This window comes from Passer montanus, unplaced genomic scaffold, assembly GCF_014805655.1.
Source record: "Passer montanus isolate IOZ18808 unplaced genomic scaffold, ASM1480565v1 scaffold48, whole genome shotgun sequence".
Taxonomy (NCBI): Eukaryota; Metazoa; Chordata; class Aves; order Passeriformes; family Passeridae; genus Passer; species Passer montanus.
In genome coordinates, this window is record NW_024369707.1 from 4,854,916 (window position 1) to 4,878,378 (window position 23,463).

The window sequence follows — 23,463 nt, forward strand, 5'->3', positions numbered from 1 at the left end:
GAATGATTTGGAAATACCTGAAATAAAAACCTAGGAGAAATTCAAAGGAGTTTGTTTGGTTAGAGAAGATAATAAAATGTCAGGTTAGTGTGTTAATATTCATTGTTTTTAACAAAAGTATTTTAGCCGTATTTTAGCCACAACACACTGAATTTGTCAGATCTCTACATTAAAAAAAAAAGTTTTCCTAAAAATATTAGAAAATGCATATTTTGAAAATAGTTTACTTCTTTTATTACCCTCAGATAGTATCTTTAGTGAAATATAAAAATTTATTTGGGTTTCTCTCCTTTTTTTTTGCCCTTAAGTCAGTGTAGCACAAAATACTGGAATTCTGGACAATACCTACAGTTGTGTTGATGGTCATATTTAAAACAAGATTCATGGGGAGCAGTTCTCTCCTTGGCTGACCTGTTTTCCTGCTGCTGGTTCACCAGTGCTGCTCTGCTTTTTACTTGCTGAAGCAGCAGAGCTGCATGGCCCCTGCCGGCTCTCACTGCTCACATTGAACATCTCTCACCTTCCTTCTTACCTCCCTTACAGAATTTGTTGAGGATTGAGAAGATCCATGTGATTATGAATTTTCTTCCTGTAGTCCTGAACCAACTCCTCTGGGTTTTGGTGCAAAACAGTGATGATGAAGTTGGAACAGCTGTGACCAGGTATCTGGGTAACTCCTGTGGGATGTACAGAGGTCACTCAGGAGCACAGATGCAGATGTTAGTGCAGTTATAGCTGCTCATTTAGACCTCAGTAGGTGAGAATGCTGCTTCCTGCTGGCACTGGGCTCTGCAAATAACACGTGGAAGTGTTGGTGTCATGTGGCTGGAAATTATTGACCGTGGTGGGCCTGTCTGATTGCCCTGAGGCAGTCCTAGGGAAAGGTCTCATTCCTGAGCAGCTCAGAGCTTCCTGGCAAAGCTGGGTCTCACCTTTGCTGTCTGTTTGGCTCTGAGGATGTGGAGTTCAGCACAGGGAGGGCTCAGCACCTTGCTGCTTCCAGTGCAGAGTCAAACAACAAGGCCACACCGTTCAGGGGCATTTTTAAATTAGAATATATCAGCAATAACTGAAAAGCAATAGAAGCATTTTCCAGAGAGCAGGCAAACAACTGCAATGATTTGCTGAGTCTCTCACCCCTCACATAATGAAATTGTCTTTATTGATGCTGTTAATCAGGGCAGCAGGAAAAAAATACTGGCAAGATTATTATTATTGGTCTCTGCAGGAGAGCAGAAAGTTGTGCTGCATTTACTTGTGTCCATAGTGATGTTTTTGCTGTCCTTCCTCCAGCAGCTAAACAGGGGGACTACAATACTCCTAGGAGGGAAAAATTACCAGAGTCCTCTGCAACCCTGTTAGACTGATCTGCTGTCAGTATTCTTTCTTTCCTTCCAGAGATGGTGCTTCAGAATTCGTTCCTGAAGAATGATTATTTAGGGAAACTTAAAGGAACAAGGAGGTAGAGTTCCCCATCTTAGCCTTGGAAAGCTAGAGTTTCAATAAACTTTATCAAAGGATCATTTTTCAGGGCAAAGTCAGTCTTACTACAGCTAGGTACTGGGATTAAAAGACCCTTTCCTTATAGGTGTGTGGGATTTCATCACTGCACGCTGTTTTTCAAGGGGGAGAGCCAGCAGACCTTTGTTGGGGACACTTTTGTGTCAGCAAATCAACTGATGTTAAATCTAGAGAAGATGATGAATTGTGTCCCAGGGTAGAATTTCAGCATCAGTTAACAGGCTGGGGAAATGCTGCAGAAGAAGCAGCTGTTTAAAACACAGTTCTAATGATTAGATGGAAAAAGGGAAGGATGTTTTTTTTTTTCCATGCTTCAAATTTTGACTATACACACACCTGGCCCCAAAAAAATTTTAAAAAAGGAAAAGAAGAAGGATTCTGTGTTTTTTCTTGCATGTGTGGTGTCTTGTCTTTTGTGCTGGCAGAGCTGATGCCAGTGGGAATGTGCATGTCTGCTGTGTGTCATTCATTGACGTGTCCTATATATACACACTGTGTTTTGCTCTGAATAGCTTGAAGCAGCTTGTGTTGAACTTACTGAAAGCAAAAACAACAGAATGAGAGCATGGATTGGCTTATGTGGTGTGGAGAAAACATTATTCCTTTTATACTCATGGTTATTTACTTGTCTGTGGGCCCAGTCGTGTCATCATTTCTCTGTCACATTTTGCCGGAACTCATTTCAGTTCCAAATCAGAATGAAGTTCAAAAGATCAGAATGCCCACAACTGATTGTCATAGCTTTTGTGTTTTGCTCCAAGTTTTCCTTCTCCTACTAAAAGCAAGAAATGAGATAAATTAAAAATACTCAAGGGACTTAGAAAGCTTTTGGATCCAATAATAGGAATTGCCAGAAGTCACTCAAATCACCAAGCTAGTCAAAAGGAGTACTTGTATGTGGGCCACAGTCAGGCATATTATTAATCTATTTTAGTCATACTGTTACTGTGCCTATCCCTGAATTCTTTAACATAAAAAAAATTATAAAATTGCAGAGTCTTTTCTATATCAAGTATCCTTTAAAAATGAGCTCCCAATAATCAAAAGGAAAGGATATGGTTAAATTGAAGACTTTCCTAGATTTATGTTTTCTGGAACAGGATGATGTCAAACAAAGATGGTCCACGTACAAATTGAAGAGAAAACTTTGCTGCCATTCTCACTTTCACACAGTTAAATTCTCAGTTCCCTGCTGTTTGTAGGAGCACAGGTTTTGAGAGTGAGTGCTGGTGTGATCCAGGCAATTTTCTTCCCTGTGGCTGATCCCCAAGCTTGTGTGTGATGTCTCCAAGTGCCCAGCCTCTCCCTGCTGTGCAGTGCAAGGGCAGGAGCAGACAGGGCTGCAGAGGCACCTGCTGCAGCTGCAACCCAGCCTTGGGCTTGTCTTTGAGGAGCTGTGCCAGCATAAGCTGAGTATCAGGAGATTTGCACAGTTACAGAGACCTGAGAGAACTTAGCAAGTAGCATTCCTGGAGAAAGGTGCTCTTGCCTCTCTGTTTCATTAAACTATTCTAATTTCTGTTATCCCTACATATCCACAGCCTGCATAAAGCTCAGTTAGTTAATGTTTTCTCTTGTTGTGGTGACAGTACAGTTATTATCCTTAACACTGGGTGCAATGTTAAGCAAATGCATGTATAACAGCACAATCCAAGCAGTGGAAAGCCCAAGAAATGACTGGCTTTTCCCAGTGGACAGATTTGCACGTTATTCATCATTTGGATCACATCCCTCCTGCACTGTTTTAGATGAGCTTACAAGGATAGTACAATGTGAGTATCAAAACTTTCTCTGCCTTATGACAAAAAGTAGCTTCATTTTTTGTTCTTCTTTTATCTTGCAGAGTTCTTACCAACATTGTTGCCAAGTGCCATGAAGAACAACTGGACAACTGCATCAATTCTTACGTGACGGTATAGCTGGTGTTGAAATGTTCATATTTTTGTGGAGAGATGGGTTGAGTTTGGTGGTTTTGTGGGTTTTTTTCCTGTTTACTCTTAGTTCTATGTGTTTGTAGCTTTTTCTGCATTTGCATCATAACTTTCTGCCACTGAGTGACTCTGGTTAAGAAACTTTAAAACCCTTCTGTTGAGGACAAGCAGCTGCTCAGGTCTCTGCTGCTGCTGCAGCTTGTTTTTGTCCCATAGAACAGCAGGCTGGGCAAGCAGAGGAGGGAGAAGCTGCAGTGCATTCAGCTGATACCCAGAACTTATATTTTAGAACTGAATCCTGGTGCAAACCTAGCCCTGAGCTTTTGTAGTAGAGTGTGTCAGTCTTTGAAATGATGTTAAAGCAAGAATTTCCCACTGTGCAGGGTTTGAGAGAAGGGAAGGGGGAGATAACATGAAAGGTCATGAAACTTCAACTGTACAGGTACCAGTGAGAGGCATTTGATGCTGCTTGCAGTCTGCATGAATGTATGTGTTCACAGGTCATGCACTTCAGCCTCTGAGTAGTTCAATTTTAGTCTCAAGTACCCCAGTTTAAGCACAGAAGATTCTGTGAGGTCCAGCAGAGCTCTTCAGGCTCCAAAATAAATAAATAACATGTAAATGTAATTAATTAAATGGGTATTAAAACCTCTTCTACTGAATACCTTTTCAAAATTGCAGTAGATATCTACTACATGACCAGCTAATAATCTTTAAGTTACAGGTGATCATTAGGTTACACCATAAGTCCACTTGGTCTGTTTTCTCATTTCCAGCAGCAGTCAAAACCCAATAACTGGTAATCTCTTTGTTTTCCATCTGGAAGGAAACAAATACCTACTTTACAAATGCTGTTTTGGGAATAAGTAAGTCGAGAATTGTGACTCACAATGCAGCAATAATGTGAAATTACACTGACTTAAATAACTGGACCCAGAAGTGCCAAACTGCACAGGGAGAAGCTTATGGCATCTGCTGTGGAAACAAAGCTGAATATTAATAATGTGTTTTCAAGAAATATTTGTTTCTTTTGCCAACCTGGTTGTATTGAAAAGATTTTTAATCCCAACTGATTCCCTGTCAAAACTCTTGCTTTAGGGAAGGTGCAGTGGTACCAAGCTATTAGCTTTAATTGTTGAATAACCGTGGTAGGTTTATGAGTTCCTAGGAACTTGGTAGGTAAATTCCTCCCTTGGGGGCTCTGTTTCTACAAGGAGTGTAGTTTTGCCCATCAGTCAGCTGCAGTGGGTGCTCTACACCCTTCAGGATGAGGAGCTGTTAGCAGCTCTGAGTAGCTGTTGCCACTGGAAGGGAAGGAGCAGATGGAAGGTGACCTGGACTGGGTGGGTGGAAAACCCTCCACGCTTCCTCTGCTTGCTTTTGCTTTTCTTCCCAGGTGGGATGGCTTGAAAGGCAGTTTGGAGGTGTCAAGATCCTATAATCTATTGAATAGTAAATCACAGCACTGATTTTAAGCAGAATTTCCTCTTGATTCACTTTGAGCTGAAATCAACAAGAAGCTGTGTTTAAAACTGAGGGTTTTTTTGTAGGGGAGTAGTGTTGTGCCATTACTGCCAGGGAAATTAAACTTTATGTGAATGGATAGTTCAGTCAAGATCTTTTGGCAGCAAAGATTGTCAGCTCTTAGTGATACACAAATGATTTATCATCTCCTACTGAGGCTTTTTTGTATTTGTTTTAATGCACATATGAAAATTTTCATTTTTTCTTTCTTCTTCAGTACGTATTCAGGACCAAATCATTTGATGAAAGAACTGTCCATGAGGAGCTATCCAAGAATGTGACTGGTCTGCTGAAGTCAAATGAACAAGTAACTGTGAAACAGGTTTTAAAGGTGAATGATAGCTTGAATTAGCACATTTGTAGTTCTACTACTTGTTTTCTGCCTGAAACTCACTTATCTCTTTCTGATCTTCCTTTTCCCTGTATGACCTTTGTGCAAATCATGTCCCGCAGTGATTCAACAGTCAGACTTAGCAGAGCTGCTGCAGGTTCTCAGCATAACAAGTATCTCAAGATGCTGTGGTTTGCATAATAAAAATCTTCCTGCCTATTACAGCTCAGTCAGAACCTGAGACCTAATTCTCACACAGTATGATGTGGGCAATTACTTTTAGGATACTCTGTTGTAATTTTTAACTTGGAAAATTCAAGGAAAATATTGATCTGTATGCAATTCATACATCTGTAAGGTCTGTCCCTGAGCCTCTGGGTTATGGTACAAGAGCTGCCAAGTCCAGCCCAGGACTCCCCAGAGGCAAAAATGTGTTCACCTGTTTAAAATGAAGCAGTTCTGATTTTCTTTATTGAGCCGTTAGCAAAAAATAGTCTGAAAAAGGCAGAAAACCTGCAGAAATGCTGTGCCACAAAAAAGTGCCTGTGGTTGGGTTTATTGTGGGGAGGTTTGGGGGTTTTTTCAATATGTAAACTTTTGAAGTGTATTTTTTTCACATAGATCCTGAGATATTAATCTGTGCCATACTTATTCACCATTTCAAATGGTATTTGGAGAACCACTCTGTTCAAGTACCATCTTATTCTGTGCCAAATTACCTATCTGATGGAACTCACAAGGCAGGTTATTCTCTGAGGTTCTCTGCATCGCACCTTTCTGCCAGTTCCCTGCAAGCAAACCATGAAGACAGTGCTCAGTAGGAATGGGAAGTTTGTAGGAGTAGTGTTTGGAGGCTCCTTATTGCAAAAAGCCATGGCGACAAAATGCCTGAGATGGCTTCACCTCTCTTAAGGACATGATCCAGTGTTACTCAAATACATGGCACTTAGATTTTTAAATTTATTTCTCATATAGTATTTAACATTGTGCATTACCAAGACATGCAGTCCATCTGTAAGGAATGTGCTTATCATAAGGTGTTTATCAGGTAATCATTATTCATTCTCTTTTCCTTCTTTTGAACAGCATTCCTGGTTCTTCTTTGCAGTCATCTTAAAATCAATGGCACAGCACTTGGTTGATACAAACAAAATAAAGGTAAGTTTATATACAAAATCCATTAGGGACATATAAAATGCAGAATCCTGGCAAATACACTTGAATGTAAGTACTTGAACTTGCTTGACTGGCCAATAAAATAAATCCTGTGATACTTGGTAGAATATTTGGTTGACCTGCAAAAACATTATCTTACCTGTTAGGCTCAAACCTGTACAAAGATAGATTGAGGATAGGTTGAGGACATATTTCCCACTTTCCTATGGACCAGATTCTTCTGTCTGGGGTTTGTGCTCAGAATAGATCCATGGAGCTCTAGGAATATTTTTCTTCTATGTTGAATGGCCTGTGGTTTACTGTCTTTGTTCTTGGCCTGAATGTTTGATGTGGAACATCACGCACTCTTAAGTTGATGATCTATTCCCTGCTTAGGTTTCTCGGACTCGGAGGTTTCCAGAGTCATTTCAAACTGAGCTGGACACACTTGTGATGGTTTTAGCAGACCATGTTGTTTGGAAGTACAGAGATGCTCTTGAGGAAACCAGGAATGCAAACTACAGCACTGCCAAATTTCTCAAGGTGAGGTGTTCTGTCATTACAGCACATGCACTTACTTCCCCATATTTAATACAGACTCCAGACCAGTCCAGTCTAGTCAAAGGGAGCAAGACCAATTCTAAGTGGATGATGGCTCAATTTCCAAGTTCAGTGTGACTGATTGTTCAGTTTTCTATGGCCTTTGGTCTTTGAGGATGCAAAACTTTCATGTAAATCTGCTCTAAAGCAATTGTAATTCATTTGTCTATGCTCTTAAAGAGTCAAAATTTTCAAGTTTTGCAGATTCTTACCTTATATTCAAATGGGTCAAACATTTGGTAAGGAATGTGACTTTAGTTAGACTTGAGCTGATACTCTTTTTTAAAATGCTGTAATTCTGAATGTCTGTGGGTGGATTAACTGTTCCTAACCAAGGAGCTACGTTTGAATGTGTGTAGCAGGAGGCTTTGCTAGTTTTGCAGAGTAGGAGGGAATTCAAGATTGCATTCTCTACCTGTAGGCTGACTCTACAAGGAAAACATGTCAGTAACTACAGAACCAGGGCCCTCAAAACCTTTACACCTTCTGACAATATTTAGCCCCACCAGTCAGGAAGAGCTGTGTTCTCACCATAAAGCAATGTAGTGTCATGCTTTGTCCCAGAGAGAGAGAGCACAGCTCAGACAATGAGCACTGGGGCTGGACTGGTTCCTCAGCAGTCCTGTCACTGAGGGATGCTCAGCTCAGCTCCCATCAGCTGCCTCCTGCAGTGCTGGATGCAGTGCTGCCAGTGGATGCAGTGCTGCCACAAGAGAAGCTTTCTTGGGTGCACTGTACACACTGTGGTGGTTGCTTTAGGCTGCAGACACAGTGAAAATGAAAAGTTTGATTAATTCATTGTTACTGAAAATAAATATAAAAATCAAGTGAGATTCACCAGGTCCCTGATGTATCTTGACCTGCTTAATACTTACCTCATCTGTGCACAGGATTCCAGTGTACAGGTGACACAAAGTGATCAGCCAGGTAACTGAGGCCATGTATTGGGGCTTTTTCTATACAATAGTAATTCTTATTTTCCCATTTCTTAGCGCTGTTTTACATTTATGGATCGTGGATTTGTGTTCAGGATGGTCAACAACTATATAAGTATGTTTGGAGCTGGAGATGGCAAGGTATGGCTCTGCTTTATTTGTTTGTGTCTGTTTTTCTAATGTGACTGACTAGCAGAACATTTCTTATATTGAAACTATTTATGATTCCATGACTTCACCATGCTCAGAACTCAAGTCAGTGAAAACATTTAGAGTAAATATGGATTGAAACCTCCTGGGTTTAATAATCCATGTGCCCCCTTCTCTGGGAGTAAATGGCCTTGTTCAAACAACTGCTCAGTCTGCAAGAGCAGTCTCTGCATGGACTGCTCAGACCAAAGAATCCAAAAGACAACTGGCAGTAATTTTGAGGAGAATGAAGAGCATATTAAAAAGTTATCATTGTGTAAAAACAAGTGAGACTGTAGCATCTTTACTTTGTGTGAGTGCCATGTTCTTACCTCATTGAGGATGAAAGAAGGTAAAACTGCTCTAAATTAGTTTGTGCTGGCTATGAGAAATATTCCCTGCAGCCTGAATTTCTTCTATAATACCTGCACTAGTTACTGATCTAGTTTGAACAATAAATTTCAAACAGCAAGAGGTCCCCGAATTATTCAGTGTGACTCCTTTGCTCTTCATCCATCAGGATGAGTCACAGGCTTTTTCTCTTCCATGCCAGAGTTTATGAGCATATATTTAGTTCACAGTGTAGTCAAGATATACACTTGAATGATTCATCTTTCCCCAGAAAGCTTTTGTCCATTAACTTTTTATAATTCTTCACTGGTAATATGTGCATTTGTAGCTAAAGAATGAGTTTACTCTTTGCTTTGCTTTTTACCAAAACCAGCTTCATTCTGAACTCACACAGGTCTTTCCCTTAATCTCTGTCACAGCTGTAGAGTGGAGTCTCTCAGTTATTAATGTCATAGCCTGAAGTCTGTAATTCTGTAAATAATATTATGCAATCTGAAAACTGTTTCCACATTTCAAACTTCCCTAAATACATTCAACCACAGAAACGGATGTTAAATTTAAAAAGCCCATTAATGGTCAGTGGAAAAGCCTAAGATTAATCAGTGTGCAGAGCAGTACTTAGCACCTTCTTGGCAGTAAGTGTGTGAACATTGCCAGCATCCCTCCAGACCCATCTGCCAGCCTGTGGGAGTGGGTTCACTGTGGAGCTGTGACAGATGTGCAGCTGGAGCAGGCTTTGTGGCACTTGGAAACAATAGTCACCAAATAAAATCAGAGATTTCTGACCTCAAGGAGAGAGAGGCCTTGCATCATTTTCATTTCAGTCCAATGCCTGAGCAGGAGTCAGCCTTCTAAATGTGCTGAAAGATCTCTTTTTATGTGTTTTTTACCTCTTTAAATTGATTATCTATGTCTTAAAAAAAAAAAAGATACTGCAGTCTGACCTGCCTTTTCAGAAAATTTAACAGGTTATATTGTTGCCTGAATATTTTGTGGGTGTATCAGTCTGTAGCAGTGCAGTTCGAATTTATTGCAATTCTGGATGAAGCAACACAATTTCTGTTCCACAGAAATATCCCTTATGGTATTCCATATTTTGACATTTAAATATTGTTTTGAGAAACACGTATTCAAAAGTTGAAATACCTCATTAGAAATCAGTTCATTGCTCTGCTCCCTCAAAATGTCACAGTTCCTCTTGGGGAACACATTTCAGATGTTTCACTTCTTTATTTGCCATTAGCATGTCCAGCTAACAATTTGTATTCCTGAAGAAGTGCTACAGTGCAATAAAATATTTTAGGGGAAAATTCCCTACCATCCCCTACTTGGTAGACTCAGAAAAGTGCATTTCCTAGGTATCCCAGCCTGTTGGTGGCAGCAGAAATGCTGCAATTCAATTTTAGTGCAAACTAAAAGACTCTTACCAGTGCTTTCTAGTGTTAGGGCATTCAGAGTAACCCTGCTGCTGAATGACTGCTTGGCCACTGAGAACAGTGAGATGAGACAATGGAAATAAAAATGTGTTGCTGGAACTGGTGCATTGTCTTTATATCTCAATGTCACGTCATTGCAGAAGGAATGATAACTTCCTGAGGTAGGTGCAAGGCTCCAAAAATGATCTGGATGGCTTCTTTGAAGGGAGATATTAAAGAAATAGCACCAAAACTGTATATTACCCAAATCCCTTGGAGGTGGAACTCACTGGCATCCACAGAGGAAGTTTTTGCTACTGTCAGTAAGCTCTGGGTGTGACCTGTGTGGCTGAAACTTTACTTAAAAAGAAAAAATTCATATTGACTATGATGGTTCAAAATGTCTGTGGACTGGAGAAGATGCTTCACTATGATTCAATGCTAGGGTATATGTCATCAAAAGACCCAGTGTAACTTTAGGATACCTTAAATATTTGTTTGGATCAAGCGTGGGTTTATCACTACATCTTCAATGAAAAGTCACAGTTCAAAAATCCAGAAAGCTTCTTTGTCTGAGAACAAATTATTTTGATAACAGAGATGAGAACCACATGTTTATTGTTGGTGCAGCTTGGCATAACAAGCTCTAAGGTTTCGTAGTTGGGTGTGAGTGTGAAGTTTGAGGTAGAGATAAGCAGTAGAGCTCTGGCTCACCATTTTCCCTGTTTTAATGTGAACTGAACCATTTCCTGTTGTGATTTTCAGACTTTACACCAGTTCAAATTTGACTTTCTCCAAGAAGTCTGTCACCATGAGCACTTCATCCCTCTGTGCCTGCCCATAAGGTCTTCAAACATTCCTGGTAAGGCTCCCCTCAGGAGGATTTCTGTGAACAGTGAATTATTGGGAGGTCCAAAGAGCAAGTAATAAACAACTCTCTCCAGAGCCGTGTCTCTACGTCAGGCTCAGAAGCCCCCAACAGCTTTTTAGTTGTGGTACTTAAGCAGTGTGATGAAAATAACATTTCAGTTAAAAATAAAAATAATACATTTTCAGTTAAAAATAAAATTTCAGTATGCCTGTAAATAAACCTCTGGCAGCTCACTTAGGGGGTGGTAGGTGGAAGCTTCTCACTAGAAATTTTAACTGGAATTTTTGTGGTGGCTCAGTAACTAAATCAGTAAGGTTACTGCCATAGGCTTGGGAGGTGGTGATCTAGGAAAGGATTTCAACAGGTACAGCAGGAAGGGGGAGAGCTCAAAAAATGGGCTCGTCTCCTTTTTACCTCAGTTTTCAGCATAAAAAAATTAGTTCAATTTTGACACTCGGGGCTTTTTTAAGTAGAAGCTGTTTAGTTCAATTTTTTTGAAAACCAAGCAAATATTCTTTTTCAAATAATTAAAAAGTGCGGTTTTTTTTCCCATTTCCTTTTGTTTATGAAAAATGAAGACACTGTGACGCCTTCAGAATCAGCACAGGAGTATCGAACATCAGGTATGAGCAATATGACTGCATAAGTGAGCAGGATTTTACTTTGACCACTGCCACTGCATTGTGGCAAATCTTAGGCAGAAGTTATTTTTCTTTTTCAGAAGTGGAATTACTCTCAACTTCTAAACTCTTCTAAAACTCTTCTGGCTTAGGATATGGCTACAACAATTTGAACTTTGTGCCTGGAAGAAGTCAGTAGTCCAATGAGCAAACAATTGACATTCTCATGTGGAACATGTATATAAATCATCCTTTATTGTATTTGCTGAGACTCTCGTGGCAGGGAGGAATGATGAATCTGACTCCATGTTCTCAGAAGGCTAATTTATTATTTTATGATACTATATTATATTAAAGAATACTATACTAAACTATACTAAAGAATACAGAAAGGATACTTACAGAATGCTAAAAAGATAATAATTATGAAAACTCGTGACTCTTTCCAGAGTCTCGACACAGCTTGGCTCTGATTGGCCAATGAGTTAAAATAACTCACACCAGAATCCAATGAAACAATCTCTAAACACATTCCACATGAGCAAAACAGAGGAGAGGCAAATGAGATAAGAATTGTTTTCTTTTTCTCTGAGGCTTCTCAGGAGAAAAATACTGGGCAAAGGGATTTTTTCAGAGAATGTGAATGCCACAATCTTTTATATTAAATAATAAAAACTGCATGATTTCAAGAGATGATAATATTAGATTCATCTATTCTGAAAATTGAAGGAGCAAAATGAGGCAGTCAGACCAGGAAATCAAAGTTTAACACTGGATTGATTGAACATTTGGAAAATGAAGGGGGCAGAGAGGATGTATGTAACCTGTGTATTAATCTAAACCTTCTTGTCCATTCTACCCCCAGACATTCCAGAGTACACACTGACCAATGAATTTTGCCGTAAGCATTTCCTGATTGGAGTCCTGCTGCGGGAGGTTGGCTTTGCCTTGCAAGAGGACCAGGACATCAGGCACTTGGCCCTGGCTGTGCTTAAAAACCTGATGGCCAAGCACTCGTTTGATGATCGATACGCTGAGCCGGTAAAGAAACTCCCTGTCCTCTGTCATTGCTCATTCATGCAGCACCTAAACACACATGAAACTTCCTCGGCCACTGGTATGTATTTAATAGTTTCTTGAGGATTATATTGTGTCTTTTATTTTCAGGCAAAACAAGCACAGATAGCAAACCTGTATATGCCACTCTATGGAATGCTTTTGGACAATATGCCAAGGATTTACATGAAAGATATGTTCCTCTTCAATATCAATACTTCCAATCAGGTAATTCATGTGGATTTTTTTGGAGCACTGGAATTATCAAAGTGAGCCAGTCTGACCCAGTGGGAAGAGGTCCAAGTTTATGCAGGCCACCAGTTAGGTAGCAGAATACAGTTCTGAAATTGCTGATATATTTGCATCTGCAGAGTTAAATTTGGAAGATCTCTATTTGCAGAGCACCTGCAGAGCCCTGGGAGTCTGTACTGTCTGTAAGGAATGGGTGTCTGGAACAGACCCAGGACATTGCAGTCCTAGGGCTAGAAATTCAGGGTTAGAGATTTGGAGCCCCAGACAATGTGCCCAGTATCTCTGCCACAGGCTGGGCTCCTCAGCAGGAGGCTGGGACACACTGGTGTAAAGAAAACCTCCCATTGCCCACAGAGTCTTTGCAGGATTGCTTTGTGTACTCAAAGATGGTGCAACTGAGAGACCATAAGCTATACCAGGAGGCAGAGGGAATGCATACAAGTAACTGAAGGAGCAAAGGGGTACAGAAACATCACAAAACAGCTTTAAACTGCACATCTGGAGGTATATGTTTGTTTCATAGAAGATATGTTATAACCATACTGCTTCAAAAACCAGAAGCAGATTTCTGCTGGGGCGTTGTGTCTTTCAATCCTTCTAGCAAATTAAATTCCATTTCATTTGAGCATTGCTAATGACAATTAATGTTCCTTTCCCAGTGCAGTGTTAATGTTTCAGAAACAAACACTAGCTAGACTTGACCAGTCCTTTACAGCTTCCACTGTGAGAGTCTCATCTTGCAGGTAACTTTTCAGCCCATTATGGCAAGCCTTGATCCCTTAAGGCTGTCATGTCAAAAAACTGGAAGTAGGGTTCTCAAACTTGGAATCTTAAAAAAGCCTCCTGGGTCTAAGCCATGAGTGATATCATCTACTGGAGCTGGTTCTGTTTCTTTCACTTGCAGGGATCCAGGGATGACCTGAGCACGGCTGGTGGGTTTCAGAGCCAGACAGCAATGAAACATGCAAACTCTGTGGACACCTCCTTTTCCAAAGATGTTCTGAACTCTATTGCAGGTACAAATTGAACAGGCACATAGGCAGATTTGTGTGTATCTCAATCCATTGTGCTTTCTGCTTAGAATTCATGGAGGATATCATTAACTTCTGTTATACCATATCCAGGGAAACATGGTGTGCAATGTTTCTCTTCCCTTTGGGTGTCTTTGAGTTGTCTTTCTCTTGTGAAGCTGTTCTACTTCCACTGCTTCACTTACTCTCCTGCTTTGGAATGATGCCAGTATTCAGGCTCTAAGAAATCCCTTTGCCTGAGTTCATTCTTGTAGTCTCTACCTGACTTAAAAATAGTTCCAAGGTTTTTCCTGACAACTCCTCATGTCTCCTGAAGGTAAATATTCATAGCTTTTCCAGGCTTAACAGAAGAGTAGAAATGCGACTTATTTTATCCATTATCTCCAATCCTATTTCAAAATTCAGGGAAATGAATTCAGGCATCTTTCCACTGATTTTTGTGTCCTTAGGTCAGTTCTTACAGAATGCAACAGGCCATTTTAATGCCATGAAAAATGGCAAACTGAATCATTGTATTTCAACTTGTTGCATGATCTCAGTACTAAACATACCCATCAATAGCTTTGCTATTGGAAGTTCAAAGCACTTGTCTCAATCCAGCATGTGACACATTTTAAGTTCTCCATTTTTTTTGTTGGTTTTTGTATCCATAAATGTTTTGGTTTAGCATGTTTGCTGTGACTTTCATTTACAGCCTTTTCATCAATAGCTATCTCTGCAGCAAACCATGCTGACTCCAGAGCTTCCTTAGCAAGTCTTGAATCTAACCCAAGTACCAATGAAAAAAACAGTGAGAGAACTGACACGTGTGAAAAGGTACATGTGCACATGTTGAAAACACTTGCTAGAGCTGGGAGTCCATCACTGTGCTTAATGAGGCCCTTTGCTGTCACCTCAACAGATCATGAGACCTCTGTCTTTGATTGGGTCAACTCTTCGTTTTGACAAGCTGGATCAAGCTGAAACTAGAAGTCTTCTTATGTGTTTCCTCCACATTATGAAAACCATTTCAGAAGGTAAAAACTGTGCACTCACTACTTAATTTATGTTGCTGTAAAATACTGTGAATACTGAATCCAAGTGAACATTAAATTAGAATAATTATCAGTGGATTTTACAGGCTTTGGGCTAAGTTTAGTTCCCTGTAATGGATGTGTCATATATTTTAATATTTCCCCTTAGATGCACTGATTTCCTACTGGCTGCGAGCACCCTTCTCAGAAATAACAGACTTTTTCAGCATTTTAGAGTAAGTTTACTTTGTGGTTGTTTGATTTTTATGTTGAACATTCTAAAGTGCTGGATGCAAACAATTCCTCTTTGGGCTTGCCCACCTACTGGAATAGTCTGAGATAGCTCTTGTATCTTAAATTATTTTGCTATAGTCTTCCAAAGTGATAATGAAACATTATTAATAAGATATATATCCTCCAATATGTTGTAATTTCCATGAACAAGGGTCAATACCTTGGGTCTTCATCCTAAAAGAGATTTTCATATTAGTTTCTCATTTGGTGTTGGGATTCTGTTCTTCCCTTGAGAAAAGTGTTTAGCTCCTCAAAATTTCCCAGCTATAAGAAAAGTCATGTAATGTAGGATGACCTGCTTTTCACATCCCAGGGTGGTTTACTCAATCTAATCCATGCATGACTGCAGAATGCAGCAGTTAGCTGGTTTTGGAATTTCCTCACCCATCTTGTGGTTGAAAAGTGAGTTATTTACCTTCAGCTGGTGATGCAGCAATGCTTTTGCAGCCAAGTTTTTGCCTTTGCCCTCTCAGCAGGCAGAAATCTTCAACTGCAGAGAAAGGGAATGTGGATGTGCTGCTATACCTCATGTGTCCCTAGGCTGGGAGCTGCTGCATTCTATTCTTTTTGCTTACTAGCAGGTGCAGATGCTATAGGTCTCATTGAGGCACTAAGATCAGCATCTTTTTTCATAAGTACAAAGCCATTAATAGGCATAAAATGTGTTGTTTTATCTTTCAGGGTTTGTCTGCAAAACTTCAGATACCTAGGAAAACGCAATATTGTCAGGTAATTCTGTAGTTAGACTCTGTGTTGCAGTATTTAAATATTGCAGCATTTATTGGACTTAAATGAGATTAACAGCGTATCCATCCATTTTTCTCTTGAAAGAATCACTTTGTGGACCTGAAACCAGTGTATGCTTCATTTTTTTCTTTGATGTAAATTATTTTATTGTGATGTTCTGCATATCTGAGTAAATATCTGCTATAAAGAATTAATTGCATGATGTGATAACCATTATTGCATTTACAACCCAAGATACTGGGGCCATTCTTGACCACATTTCTGTGCATATGCCAAACAAGGGAACTTTGAACACTTATTTCCTTCCATGTCATGGAAAAATTAGTTTTAATGGACATAGGTAATTGTTTCATGCAATTAAAAAAAAAAATCTCTTGCCTCCCTGAAAAAATGTGACATCATGTTCAGCTGTGAAATGTGGAATGCACGCTTTGTCTCAGCTGATATTTCATTTTTAATTTTATATTACTGCTGTGAACTTGTCTGTATGTCGTGCAGTGTCAAAATTAAAGGTCACCAGATGAACCAGTTCTTGCTCCACACCAGGTTTAGTCAGGCCTGCATTTGCTCTTCAGGGACACGACAAAATCGATGTCACATTTCATAACAGATCCACACTTATTTTCTCTTTCTCTTAACAGGAAAATTGCAGCTGCTTTTAAGTTTGTCCAGGCCACCCAGAATAATGGAACTCTGAAAGGTTCGAACTCCTCTGGCCAGACATCGGGGCTGCTCTCACAATGGTAATAGTACATTGAATTTCTAACTCAATAAACCCCCAGCCCTTGTACTCGGTCACAGCACTGACTGAAAACAGGTTGACAGAATATGTAACAAGTTTCAGAGGCCTCAGAGCTTTAAACTGTAAAAAAGTTGAGTCTCTCTGGCTTGACTTACAAGCTGTTGGTTAGAGTGTTATGTTTAGGGAGTAATTCAGTCCTAGAATAATTTTAATCATGTAAATTCATAAAATTATATTTTTAAAAGAAGTAAACAGGAAGTGTATTTTTAGAAGTTACCTGAATTTTGAGATGTTATAACTTCCTGAATTCTACACTAGTTACAAATATAAAATCCTTTCAAAACTTATAATAATCATTGGTATTTTAGTTCTAAGCTTCTCATCATAAATTAATGATGTGTTTGTCAGCATCAAAGAGGACTAAAAGAACACATGAATATGCATACATGTCATTGTCAGTTTATCATAATTTTTTTCACCTCATAGAAACTATTATTTCTTTCTTGAACAGGATATATTGTTTCTTATATTCTGAGCTAACAGAATTTGCCTCAGTTTTTCTTCACTCAGAGATAGTTTTTTAAACATCAGCGAGTTACTTAAGCTGATGCTTTTTTTCAGTGCCTAATGGAAGTTTTTGTCCCCTGTGATTTCAAGAAATCACAGCACATGTTTGTTTTGTCCACCTCACTGACTTCCTTCATTTTTGTTTCTCTGAAGAATTTTGCTTCATTTTGTTTAGTTCAGCCATTGAGAAGCACTGCATGGAACTGACATGGAAAATTCTGAATAGGCGCAGTAGTTTATTCTGGTTTTCTGTTCTTAATGGAACCTTTCAATTGCAGGATGCATTCTACTTCAAGTCACGATGGCCACAAGCACCACAGATCTCAAACGTTGCCAATAATCCGGGGCAAAAATGCACTTTCTAACCCCAAACTCTTGCAGATGATAGACAGTAGCACTGCAAGTAAGTACAGAAATCATTTACTTCCCTCTGGAATTCTGTCAGACTTAGATCAGGCTCTATACAGACCTTTTCTTGACCAGAGACTCTTAAAATGATGAGATTGGAGTCGTCTACCCCACTTCCCTATTAGGCTTCTTCCCTCCTTTGAGGAAGAATAGAGACAGTGAGAGGATGTACTCACATCACTGGTGCAGTTGGAGAGAACTGACTCAAATTTCCTCCCCTTTCATCTCCTATGGGCTGTTTTCTTCAAAATACCGCTTTGGTTAAAAGTGCAGTTAGGGCCCCATCTCTGCTCTGAGGAGACTTAAGGACCAGATTTCAGAATTAAATCATCTTTAACGACACTCAGAAGATTGTTTTTAATCTTTCTTTTTTTATGCTGCAGGCACCTCCAATGAAACAGACATTGTACAGTATGTAGACACAGAGGCAAACATTGCTACAGAAGTTTCCCTCACAATCCTTGACCTGTTGTGTCTTTACACTCTGAATCACCAGGTATGTTTTGCTGGCTTCCTTTTGTGCTTGAACTGGTGGGAAATGGGGTGAAAGGAAGGCCTGAGGGAGCAGGTACACAGAAAACCTGAAGTGTCCAACAGCAGAATAGGGAAATAAGATATGCCAGTCCTCAGTGAAGGTCTTTTAGAAGGGCATTGGTTCATAGTACCAATAGAATAGAAAGAGAGGGAAGAACATCCTGTATATCCAGGGCTATGTACAACCCTGCTCTGCTTGGAAGTGTCTTGCAACTACTATCACATCACCTTTTCTTGAGCCATGTTTATCCCACTAGATTTCAGTGAATTTCAACAGCAGATTTCCAACCTGCTTATTATCTCTATCTCTGCAAGTCAGCAGGTGAATCCTCTGCCTCCTTAAAAATTTCTCAGATTGCTTCAGCAAGCCCAGATGACCTGCTGAAGGTCTCACAGCCACAATACAGCAAAGAGCTCCTTTCACATTTTAGTGCTCCCTCTCTGTCAGCCTAACCCTTAAATACAGTGTATACAACCCATGAGTAGTACAGGCATAGCAAAGTGCTTTTCTTGAAAAACTGCAAGTCTGCAGCAGGCTGGGAATGCATCATCTGCAGAAATTTTACACTGAAAGAGGCATCTCTGCAAGAGCACTCCGAGGTAATGTCCAGCAGATCCTTCTCCTGTTTATTCACTTCAGTAACCACAATGTCCTGTCTTCTCTGTGAACTTTTCAGAGGCAGCTCCAGCAATCTGATTGCCAGAATGTGTTGATGAAGAAGGTCTTTGACACGCACATGCTCTTTTTGCAAATCAACCAGTCAGCAGCAGCTCTCAAACACGTCTTTGCTGCTCTTCGGCTCTTTGTGGGCAAGGTAACTCTGGGTTTACTCTGTTAGTCATGCCTAGCAATATGTTACAGCAGGTTCAGCTTGGACACAATTGGACGCTTGGCAAGAGTTCTGAACTTACTCTATTAGTACTTATTCCTGACACAGTCTGATTTATTGCTGATTAAAAGAAAGAAGGTCACAGTGTCTGAAAAAACAGTTCTGTTCTGAAATCGAGAAATTTGCTAAGAAGGGGGAAGTTTCAATGCAAGTAGATGAATGATGTCCAGCTCTGTGGTGTATCCATTGACTTGCCTGCTTTTACCACCTATGGAAGCAAGCTTGAAACCCTGGAGGTCCATGGTCTTTGTGGCACATACCTGGTTTGCAGAATCCTCCAGTGAATGGTTACTGCTGTCCCCAGAGGAACCAGCAGGAGAGTATTCAATACACTTCACCAAAAGTTCATGCACTAATGCAGTTTTACAAATACCTGGTTTTAAACACAGGAAACAATACAGTTATGTGTCAAACCATTTCTGTGCTTGCATTGCACTTGTGTAAATTGTCATGGTCAATTAGGCACTTGGTGCCAGCTGCAAAGGCTGCACAATTTTCAAGTCAAAGAGGTAGATAAAAGATCCTCTAAAAAACAACCACAATGGAATGTAGTACTCATATAACAATTGGAGAAGTGACAATAAGCAAGGCTGGCCTTGGTTCCTAGGTGTTTCTATGAAACACGAGAGTGTAGCTGAGTTTACAGCACGTGGCCTCCCTCTGGCTGTTGTCTCAGGGAAAAGGAGGAGGAAATCATGCTTCTCCCAGTCGTGCAGCTGGAGGACATGGGGGAAATATGAAGTCACACCATCCACACACAACTTTAAATGACATCCCAGACAGCTGGGAATGGAAGAACTCTGTGCAATGGGGAAAATGAATAAGTATCCAGAACTGCCTTTCTCATTTATCCTGTAGGTTTTGGGATTGAATTCTCCCTTCATGGTTCTGTGAGAGCAGGGATCTGTTGTGGTTCCTGCAGCAGAACCCCTCGGGCAGTAATTAAGATCTATAGCCCACATGTACATTTCTACCTCTCCCCCTCAGTCTTCTGTTGCATTCACCCTGCTGGTAACAGTGGGTATGGTTTGGAGAGCCCTCCTCTGTTGTCTCCTGCTCTTCAAACCATTGACCTCTGGAAGTTTACTGACCTTCCTACTCAAAGTATTTTCCTTCTGCTGAACAGCTTTTATACCCATGAAGAACTCCCCCTGCTTTTCCTGGTTAGCTGTCATGCATTCCTGGCAGATTCCTTGCTGCTTGCTGGGCTTGCTGTGTGCCAGCTGCTGTGTGGGCTTCCTAGAGCCCAGTTTGATGGCATACAGTGTTTGTAGGAAAATCTGAGTATAGTTCTTAATTAATCTTAATTTGATTGTGAGATTGTTTAGTTTAAACCCTGGTATGAATAACTGCGGAAGAGTTACTGAAAGGTTAGAAAAGATAGTTAACTCAGAATAACTGCACCAAGTTCTGAGAGCAGTCCTGAACATGTTCACACTTTTTTTCAACAGTTCCCATCAGCATTCTTCCAAGGACAAGCAGATCTCTGTGGTTCCCTCTGCTATGAAATCCTGAAGTGCTGTAACCATAGGTCACGTTCAACTCAGACAGAAGCATCTGCTCTTCTTTATTTTTTCATGAGGAAGAACTTTGAATTTAACAAGCAGAAATCAATAGTCAGATCCCATCTACAGGTAAGTGAAGTGTGAGATCAATATTTAACTGATGTGCATTAGTTTTTATCAATTTTTTTTATGCATTGAAACAAGGCAATCCTTTTGCAGTCCTCAAACAGGCAGTACTCTGTGGCAGCTTGATTTTCCTGCCAAGTCTGAAGTTGGACTGGATTCTCTGCTCTTCTTGGGCAGCTCAGCTCTGTTCCAGGGAGAGACAACAGCTGTGAATGTATCTGCACTGCCAGATTCATGGCTATTCTTGACTCACATGTTGCTTACAGCAGTTGGAGCACAGCTGATAAAGGAACTAAACAGAATCTGACAGTACAGGAACAGACATGTAAAGTCCAGTAATAACATATTGACACTGCAAAATTTGAGCAGCTACAAACTTCTGAAAGATTACTCACAGTCCTTGCCTTTGCACATGTTACCTTTATAGGACAAGTATGAAAATACGCTGTATGAAATTACAAGTACATCAAGTCATACTAACATAGGGGTTAAAAACTCTTCTGAAACTGTGATTTCTTTGCTAATTGCATCCTGTGTTTGCTCCCTGTGCAGCTCATCAAGGCAGTGAGCCAGCTGATAGCGGATGCGGGGATTGGCGGATCTCGATTTCAACATTCGCTTGCAATTATAAATAATTTTGCTAATGGAGACAAGCAGATGAAAGTAAGAAACATTTTTTGTCAATCACTACCTCTTACAAAAGGTCAGCAGTTCCACAGGAGCAAGTGTTTCAGTAAATAAAATTGTTGGTTCTATTAGCCAGTGATTTATGCATTCATAGTGTGCCTTTCTCAGGCAATCTGAAGTTCATGAAGGTGTTTGTGACTCAGAACCTTAATAAATGAAAATAGTATTTAAACAAAAATATTTTTATTTGAAAATTGTATTATTTGTTATTTCTTGCTTATTTTGTTCATTTGCCTCATGTCAGAGGTCATGCATTGGGACTAATGGAACACAAATGCAGTTAGAAAACAACTTTTAGTCTACAGTTGCTCCCTTTCCTCTGTTCAGTAAATGTGTAGCAAAAACAGGCACAACAGTTGGGTTTTGTAAGACCTTGCAAGCTCACTGAAGGTGTTCTTGGCTCTTTGACAAGCTACCCTTCTATTATAGTTACGATCTATACAAAAATTGTTGAAAAAGCATTCTGGTTTTTAATTTTTACAATTCTTGTCCAAACACGTGTCAATGTGCATTTTCAGTTTTATACTTTGGAGGTGGTGTTCTTCTCTGAAGGTGACTTTAGGGTATCTCCACTGAGATTAATAATAAAGTTAGCATAAGCAAATTGGTAGATAGTTAGCAGAAGTAATTTGATGTGTTATCTAATAAGATGTCATTACAATTCTACTTGCTTTTGATTTCACATCACTACAGTCAGACACACTGCTTCTGTGACTTCCTTATCTCTGTGTGACATAGAGGAGGGATTATTTAATTTCATTTACTTCTTCTGAATGTTTTGCTTTTAAACCAAACAAAGAATAGAAATAAGTCTGAAAACAAATATATTTCACTGCTTATCTGAAAAACTGAAGAGCTGAGCTAAATATGTTGAGAACAGCTGGTGTGAGTAATATAAGGACTCTGTTTTAATCTAGCACAGTGTGAGAAGGTCAGGAGCCAGACTTGTTCTTTATTCCCGTGGTGAAACATGCTGGGAGTGTAGTTAAGCAGGACTATCTATAGCACACAGTGCTGTTGCTCAGAGGAAAGTGTGCAAGAGTCCAGTTCTGGGCCCAGTAAGTAAGCAACTGTTCCAGTTCCCTGAATTCAGCTGAGCTGTTGCACATGGCAGTGGAACAGGTGACTGACTTGGGCCATCTTGTAGTGCTGTGACAGATCAGGAAAAAACACCCAGGGTTGGTGTGCAATGTGTGCGTACTCTGGAGCTGTGACTGCTCCAAAGCCTGCCCAGCTAGGGAAGGGAATGGAGGCCCTCTGTAAGCAGAACTCTGTCTTGTTTGGGGGTGCAGCATGGGCTCTTTGGATGGTTTCAGTGATGCATTGCTTATCTTTCCCAAAGAACGTTAATTTCCCAGCAGAGGTGAAGGATCTGACCAAGCGCATCAGGACGGTTTTGATGGCCACAGCTCAGATGAAGGAGCACGAGAAGGACCCTGAGATGCTGGTGGACCTGCAGTACAGCCTGGCAAATTCCTATGCCAGCACACCTGAGCTACGCAGGACATGGCTTGAAAGCATGGCCAAGATTCATGCAAGGAATGGAGATTTATCAGAGGTAAAGTGAATAAATGAACCTGAAATCCATCTGTCTTCAGGCTGAGCTGTTCTGATGAAAAGGGCTTTGGAACACTGACAGCAGTAGTGAGTTAAGAGAATCATACAGTCTCTCTCATATATTGGAAATCAGAGGAGTAGAGGTTTGCAAACACCTGGAGATGTGATATGCTCATCCCAGCTTGCCTCACCTTGGGTACCTGATACATGCTGGAGCAAGACTTGAAACTGTCTGACAGGGAAGCTGAGGGCAGTGTCACTTTGGCACCTCTGCTGCCTACTCCTAACAGGCACAGCAGCTGTGGTGCAGAGGAGGTTATGAGCAGTGAGTAACTCACACAAAAGATTTTCTTCTCCCCCACTACAGCCTAGGAGAGGAACTTTGCTTATAGCGTGTTGTCATGTTCATCAAAGACTAAATGGATGATGCAAAATTCCACTGCATAACCCAGGAATACCTTATTTACTAAGTCATCTTAATGGTTTTCTTGAGAAAATCTATGCATTTCCATAAAACACCTTGTAAAATTTATACTTGAGGAGGATTTCATCATTTAATCCTTCATTTTCTTAGATTACTTTTGTCTTCCCTTTTCTGCCTCATGATTTAG

General features: G+C 40.2%; 1 protein-coding gene across 1 annotated transcript in view; it reads left to right on the plus strand.

The window, feature by feature from the left end:
* DOCK10 (dedicator of cytokinesis 10) overlaps nucleotides 1-23,463 on the plus strand; it is a 121,684-nt gene that overhangs the window by 80,390 nt on the left and 17,831 nt on the right. Inside the window, 22 exon segments of the mRNA XM_039722389.1 lie at nucleotides 544-662; nucleotides 3,365-3,434; nucleotides 5,194-5,307; nucleotides 6,394-6,465; nucleotides 6,859-7,005; nucleotides 8,055-8,138; nucleotides 10,718-10,814; nucleotides 11,402-11,446; nucleotides 12,309-12,484; nucleotides 12,611-12,727; nucleotides 13,656-13,767; nucleotides 14,477-14,598; nucleotides 14,684-14,798; nucleotides 14,965-15,031; nucleotides 15,771-15,818; nucleotides 16,478-16,579; nucleotides 17,424-17,548; nucleotides 17,937-18,049; nucleotides 18,765-18,902; nucleotides 20,429-20,611; nucleotides 21,161-21,271; nucleotides 22,638-22,853. Of these exon segments, the coding sequence (XP_039578323.1) occupies nucleotides 544-662; nucleotides 3,365-3,434; nucleotides 5,194-5,307; nucleotides 6,394-6,465; nucleotides 6,859-7,005; nucleotides 8,055-8,138; nucleotides 10,718-10,814; nucleotides 11,402-11,446; nucleotides 12,309-12,484; nucleotides 12,611-12,727; nucleotides 13,656-13,767; nucleotides 14,477-14,598; nucleotides 14,684-14,798; nucleotides 14,965-15,031; nucleotides 15,771-15,818; nucleotides 16,478-16,579; nucleotides 17,424-17,548; nucleotides 17,937-18,049; nucleotides 18,765-18,902; nucleotides 20,429-20,611; nucleotides 21,161-21,271; nucleotides 22,638-22,853 (2,493 nt within the window).